The sequence below is a fragment of the Dryas octopetala genome, chromosome 3, assembly GCF_963921425.1.
Source record: "Dryas octopetala chromosome 3, drDryOcto1.1, whole genome shotgun sequence".
Taxonomy (NCBI): Eukaryota; Viridiplantae; Streptophyta; class Magnoliopsida; order Rosales; family Rosaceae; genus Dryas; species Dryas octopetala.
In genome coordinates, this window is record NC_141368.1 from 17,602,491 (window position 1) to 17,609,982 (window position 7,492).

Here is a 7,492-nt window from a genome sequence, read left to right on the forward strand (position 1 = left end):
AATTGGAAAAAAAAGGGTAAAACTGGAAAATTAAAAGATGGGGAGTCAAACTTGACTGGGTATTAGTTGACTAGGGGGTTTAGGAAAATATTAAGTGTAAGATTGGGGGTTATAGGAGAGGTAGATTTTGGGTGGAGGTTATGAAAGATTTTATCTCTAACTAGGGGGTTTATAATTATTAACATTAAATAAAATTAGTATAATAAATAAATGAAATTAATATATTATTTATAATCTATAATGTATAAACTAAATTCTAATACTAAACTCTATATACTCTATATACCCTAATACTTTTTATACTCTAATACTCTTTATACTCTATAATATATATATATTAAACCCTATATTTTATATAATCTATATTTTATATTCTTTAGAATATGGTATAAGATATTAGAATTTAGACCCTTTATGGTACTTTTAATTATTTTTTATATAGAAATATATTAGAGTTTAGGATTTAAAAACAACTAAACGAAACCCCAAATCCTTTTTTTTCTTTCCAGTTGTCCAAAGACCCCAAACCCCAATCAACCCTAAACTTTTTAATTTTTTTTTCTTTTTTTCTTCTTTTCTCAATACAACTTCCCTCTCATTAGCATTTCTCAGTTTCTCAGTTTCTCACCTTCTCTTTCTCTCTCTCAATCCCTTACTCCCTCCCCCCCTGATATCTTCTCTCTCCTCTCTCTCCTCTCTCTCCCTCCCTGATCTCTTCCTCCTTTCCTGATCTCCCTCTCTTCCTCCTCTCTCTCCCCAATCTCTTCTCTCCCGTCGATCTCTTCTCTCCGCAAATCTCTTCCTCATCTCCCTCCTCGATCTTTTCTCTTCCTCTGGTGAAGGCTGGCTTGCCTCTTCCTCCCCTCTCTGTCTATGTTCTCTGCCTCCTTGGCTCAAGCCGAAAATTTTGGTGAAATTTCGATGATTTCAGAAAATTTTCAAAATTTTAGAGAAATTTTTCGAAATTTGAACTAAATGTGTTTGGTATCGGGTTAAAATTTTCAAACAAAAAAAAAAAAAACGAAATTTTACTCATTGGCTAAGTCAAATGGTACACATTAATCCAGGTATTAAAAAATATATAAATAATTAAATTATAAAAAATCGGTTAGGTATCAATAAGCCGACGGTTTGGGATACCAAAAATTGTTTCGAAGCTAGTCTCGATCTGTTCAGTTCAATTTTACTACCGATACCGAGATTTCAAAAAAATAACCGAGCGGTTTGGTTGGTCGTTTTTGGGTAAAAAATGTCACCGCTAGTATAACACTACGTCAACTTATCACAGTGACTATTTACACACAATAATTTCTTTGTGCATTCTCTCTCTTTTCCTTAAATTAGACACACCAACTTATCACAGTGACAATATGTTATTTGTTTATATCAAGCTCCACCTTTTTTTTTTTTTTTTAAGAAATATCTAGATCTACTTTGAATCTCAATTATTTACGAAAGTATGTTGTGTTGTTTTGTTGGTGCAGATATTGGCAGAACATTCGGTCGACTGGTATTATAATGTAAAATTAATTTGTCACAAGTTTTACAACAATGTACAGCATACAACAATTATTCCACTTCCATAACGAAGGGAAAAAATAAAAAATAAAACAAAAGGCTTTTGGGATGTCTGGGCATCTTTACAAATCCATCTGCTTGAATCCCCATCTCACCTTTGATCAGTTTTGACAGTCTTTCCTTCACCACTGTTCTAACGACAGTTTTGCTGTTCCATACCAGTACAAGTGTTTCTTCACTGACCTCCTACGAGCCTCGACGTACTAATGAAACATCCAGTCCATACTTCTCAGACTTGCATCTTGCTACGCTCATAATTATGTGTCAAATAAATTAGTCATGCTTCCACTTATTATCATGAAGCATATTGACGAACCAAAACTGAAATCTTTGGTCAAATGACAAAATATTTCATATTCATATGTAGGTTTTGATGCAAGAGAAACATATATTTTGACATTAAAAGAAAGGAAAAATAGACTGCTACTAGATTGAATTCAAGAATGACCAAGTAATAGCACCAAAACTGCATGGAAATTACCCAAGGTGACATCAGTTAACTGATACTGATCTGATTACATAAGAGTTCATCTGACAAGTTTCTGAAGCAAATACATGAATAGGGTCTTAATGCAACCTCCTCAACAAGAAGATTTCTCGACGGACCATAATGAAGAATCCAAGAAGTACAAAGTTCATGAAGATCTAGCTATAGAGAAAGTGTATCTCTTGCAAAATTCAAACTATTAAAACACTTATCCCAAAAACATATGAGCATTTTATATTCCTGATATCACAACTAATGCATGCATAACAGTACAAACCAAAGGGGACACCACAGGTGTTGCCTAAAATTATCACAAAATCACTAACAAGTATAACTGAAAGTAAAAAATAATAGACTCTAGAAGAGGACAAATAGTTGGTAGTTTTCTCAGTGCACTTTCACCTAATGATCCACCTAAACCCACAGTTATTTTCCTCAGTGATGTGATTGCAGGCTCTAGAGCTTCAAAAGAGGAGTAAGAAAATCCCCATCCAAGTTCAATGTCTTCCAATATGCAGTTTCTTCCTATTTCATAATGCAGTTCTCTGCAAGAATAGGAGGAAGAAAACTCTCCCTTTTGAGAGTCACTTTCCTGTTGAGACAAATTTCTACAGCCCCTCGCTTTCAAACACTTCAAACCTGGATTTCCACCGGCTAGATGAGCTAAAGCAGCATGATTTTGCCTGTTGTTGTTTAGTGAACCAGTGAACCATTGAAAAGTACAGTGACAAAAAGGAGATCTGTTGGCTCATTATTTGGACCAAGCATTTTTCAACAGACAAATATGCCGAAAACAGATGCTACTTTTCTACATTCCCTTTCTTTCTTTCTGCTTTCTTTTTTTTTTTTTTTTTTGGAAAAGGAGGGGAGTGGCGCTAGGTTCCAATAAACTTGATGACCCACCTTAGTATTAGAAACATCAAGCATCTCCAAGGAAGAACCTCTAAAATATATAGAGCACCATCACTAATGTGAGTATCAAGCAGGCAAAGAGTCTTTAGCTTTTGCATTTGAGACATAAGCTTTAGAAGAGATGTTTCATCAACACCTGAGAAAAAAGTGATCGATCATACAAGTGGTCCCATGACCTTTAGGCCTAGGTCTTTTTTTTGTTTTTTTTTTTTGTTTAATATAGACAAGAAAATGTAATTAAATCAACTTAGAAACCATGATTCTCAACTGACTGGATTTGTTACATCAACCACTTGAGCCATTTTACAACTTAGGCCCTAAACTTTTGTCAAATCATCATTGAACACAATCTTTTCAACGCAAGTGCCATAAGATTGTGAAGAGACTGAATTGAACGTGTCCAACTGGTCAATGGTGACAAACATTAGTTCCTATTATAACAGATTATGTACCCACAGATAGCAGAAATGCAAAGGAGGAAGGGGGATATATATTTGTTGTATATGGAAGCAAAAGTAGTGGGCAGAGAAGCTGTATATACATTTCACTGTGAACTATATGGATAATGGTGCCTAAAAACAACTATTTGCAACTAGAAACACAAATGATATTATCTCAATTCTCAAAAAGTATAAATTAATCAATAAAAAAGAAACCCTCAAATTTCTGCCTAAAAAAAAACAGCACACAAAATGGAAACATATTCAACTAAAATTTATAACTCTATTTGAGTCCTTTGACACCATTTTTCCGAATAGAAGAGACTGAGAATGTTGATTCCAAAACAAGAACAATAAGGGAAAGACACTTACACTTGCAGCCACCCATTTACCAACTATTTTGATGGTTCAAACACATCCCATGTATCAACCAAAAACAGAGAAACAGAGTCCCCTGAGCTATAACAACAACATAGTCTAAAAAAGAGTTTGAGATTATAACCGTTCATCAATTTGTTTGGGAATTTATAGTGAGCTTGATTGTGCCAAAGAGTTATGTTCTCATTAGCTTAATAATTTAGTTTGAGCTTGAACTCAAGCCAATCTGTATATTAATGTGACAAAACATTCAAATTATAATTTCAGAGATAAAAAAAAAATATATATAAGAATTTCGAAAAATCATGTCAATGTGCTAACTAACTTAAAGCATTTAGCAAATAACCATTGTACATGCTAAATAGACTAAATCAGGAGATGAGTTATCTGAGTTACACTTAACTTAAAGCTTAAATCTTGCTCACTGAACGAGTCTCAAAATTGAACTTGCATTTGTTTATATATGAAATAAACAATTATAAACGAGGACTTTTCAAGGCAATACTTGTAAATGGATTGCCTTGTTAACAACCTTAGAGAGCTGTACATGATAAGTTGTCTTTGTTCTGTTGAGTTAATGAGCGCTGTGTTTACAGGTTCTTAGCCAGCTCTGCTAATTAGAGACTGGACTAATTGGATACAGTTAAGAGTTATCAAATGCTTTGATGTCATGGATTCAGTATATACATCATATATCTTTTAGATGAATAAAGGTAGGACTGTCTCGCTACCCTTATAGCCTCTGTTTCCATTAATTTGAAAGTTGAACCAAGACTTGAGTTTGAACTTTGAACACCAACCTACTAAAGAATAATTAAGATACTAATCTTATAGAGGCACAAGCATTTGATCAAAAGCACCATATATAGACAACAAGATGTTCAATTGTGTAACATGTCAAACATCTTAGCAAACATTTCACCTACATTGAGTTGTGAGATTGAAGAACTAAACAACAAAAAGATGATTTCTTTCATAATAATGGTAACCATGGGAGACACACGAGAGAGCCAGAAAGATTGTGCTCGTTGTCTGCTTCACTACCCCAAAATTTGATCCATCCTCAAACAACAAAACATAGAGGCCTCTGCTCACCTGGAAAAGTAAAAAAAAAAAAATTAACAGTATGGCTAAATCTGTAGATTATCGAATTGATTTTATAACATATTGCTATTCCAATCCTTTTTTTTTTTTTTGGCTAAGAAAATAAGGATTGCTATTGCAGTCTTAGCATGCTATAAACTATCATTTCTTACCTTTTGATCTTCCCAATTCCCTCAGAACTTCTTCTGTCACAGTTGATTGTAATCCCTTTCTTCTTACCAGTGGACCTGTCCTCAGCAGAAACACTCAGGATACCATTAGCATCAATACTAAAGCAAACATCGAATTTAGCAGCACCCTTGGGAGCTGGAGGAATGTCATCCAGAGTAAATTGGCCCAAATAGTTATTATTTAAGGTTGTTTCACTCTCACCCTCATAAATTGGAAAGAGGATGCTTGTTTGGTTGTCATACCGAGTTACTAACATACGATTCTTCTTGATGGGAATTCTGGTGTTTCTTGGAATCACAACACACATGAATTTCTTGCAATCATCTTCGAAAGTCTCCACCCCAAGTGACAGAGGGGTGACATCTAAGAGAGAAAAATCATGAAGCTTCCCATTTCCATTCCCACTCAAAACTGCAGCTTGAACAGCGGCTCCGAATGCCACTGCCTCATCAGGATTAATGCTCCCGCACAGCTTCTTTCCCTTGAACACATTCTGTAATAGTTGCTGCACTTTTGGAATTCTCGACGAGCCACCAGCAAGAACAACATCATGGACACTGCTTATATCCATCTTAGCATCACTCAAACACTTCTCTACAGGCTCCATACACTTGTTGAAGAAATCCATGTTCAATTGTTCAAATTTGGCACGGGTAATAGTTACATAAAAATCAGTACCCTGGTACAAACAATCAATTTCAATGTCAGTTGTGAACGTAAATGAAAGTCTCCTTTTCGCCTTCTCGCAGGCATTTCTTAACCTCCTAAGAGCTTTGGAGTTTTCACTGACGTCCAAATCATGCTTCCTCTTGAATTGCTCAACACAGTAGTTCACCATTGCGTTATCAAAGTCTTCACCTCCAAGGTGAGTGTCTCCAGCTGTGGCCTTCACTTCAAAGACACCATCCCCTATTGTAAGTAGGGACACATCTAAAGTGCCACCACCCAAATCAAATATCATCACATTTCTCTTGCTATACCAACCGGCCTGCTTTTCAAGGCCATAAGCAATGGCTGCGGCTGTTGGTTCATTGATAATACGCATGACATTCAAGCCTGCATTGACTCCAGCATTTTTTGTAGCCTGGCGTTGCGAATCATTGAAGTAAGCGGGGACAGTGATAACTGCATCTTTCACAGTTGAGTCGAGGTACACCTCAGCAATCTCCCGCATCTTTGCGAGAATCATGGATGAGATTTCTTCAGCAGCAAACTGTTTCTCTTTACCCTCATGGGTAACCACAATCATGGGCTTGTCACTAGGACCTTCAATAACCTTGAATGGCCACAGCTTCAAATCATTTTGTACAAAATCGTCACTGAATCTCCTACCAATTAACCGCTTTGCATCTGCAAATTGATGCCAAACTTGGAAACACAATTCGACAAAGAAAAGCAACAACAGATATCTAAACACCATCTAAATTTTTATTTATTTTGTTACCTATTAATTTGTTCCTTATGACTAAATATTATATTCCACAAAGGCCGGGTAGATAATTAAATTACATATTTATAGAAACAAATGAAGTATATATATATACGAGCCTCACAGTTAAATATAAAACTGATTTGAAAAACAAAGGGCGATATATAAATAAATTGATATAAATATATACATACCAAAAATGGAGTGAGTGGGGTTTCTGATGACCTGGTTAAGTGCTGCATCACCTACCAAACGCTCAGTATCAGTGAAGGCAACATAAGATGGGGTGGTCCTGTTTCCCTGATCGTTTACTATGACTTCTACATGACCATGCTGCCACACTGCCACGCACGAGTACGTTGTCCCCAAATCGATACCGATTGCATGACCCTTTTCTTCTCCCGCCATTCTCAGCTCAAAAACTTCAAGAGCAAATATCAAACAAGGAATAAATGGTTGCAGAGAATGCAGAAAATGCTTTGGGGACGGATTCTGGCTCTATCGTTACACGGATAACCAGAGAGAAGTTTAGTGGGAACAATTTTAAAGGATCCCGAGTTTTAATAGTGGCTTAGGGCATCAACTATATGGGTTGATCGTCTGTAGCCCAGGCTAGATTTACTTCTGGAAAATTCTAAAAATACCCCTTTTTTTTTACTTTTCAAACCCCTTTCTTCGGCCAGTGAATTCCGATTTGACTAATTTTTTGTAAGGATGATCTTTGACTATGAACATAAAAAATGAATGGCTCAGATTGTTAAAATTACGTTGTGGTCTTCACAATTATGGAAATAACAAGGTTTCAATGGGAAAGTTATTATAATTATACTTTTCAAGTGTATTTATATATAGAAACTCACATCTAAATCGTGTTTTTAACGATCCGAACCGTCCATGTTTTAGTTCCTTACTCAAAGATAATCTATGCAAAAAGTAGCTCAATCAGAAATGTAAAAGTGAGGTAACGGTGGTCGAATTAATGAATGATCGTGG

The 7,492-nt window shown here is 35.7% G+C and overlaps 1 protein-coding gene across 1 annotated transcript; it reads right to left on the reverse strand.

The window, feature by feature from the left end:
* Positions 1-4,664: 4,664 nt before the first annotated feature.
* On the reverse strand, positions 4,665-7,025 carry LOC147291476 (heat shock cognate 70 kDa protein-like). The gene is made up of 3 exons (XM_086236743.1): positions 6,694-7,025; positions 5,052-6,420; positions 4,665-4,890 (listed from the first exon to the last, which is right to left on the reverse strand). The coding sequence occupies exons 1-3, from the start codon at positions 6,905-6,907 to the stop codon at positions 4,887-4,889; spliced, it is 1,587 nt and encodes a 528-aa protein (XP_086092869.1). The 5' UTR covers positions 6,908-7,025; the 3' UTR covers positions 4,665-4,886.
* Between the last annotated feature and the right edge of the window lie 467 nt (positions 7,026-7,492).

What these genes read in the sequence shown, in the direction of transcription:
- LOC147291476 (XM_086236743.1), bottom strand. Translation starts at nt 6,907, where the DNA reads ATGGCGGGAGAAGAAAAGGGTCATGCAATCGGTATCGATTTGGGGACA. An exon ending in CCCCACTCACTCCATTTTTG is followed by an intron (nt 6,421 to 6,693) that starts GTATGTATATAT and finishes ATCAATTTGCAG; the next exon opens with ATGCAAAGCGGTTAATTGGT.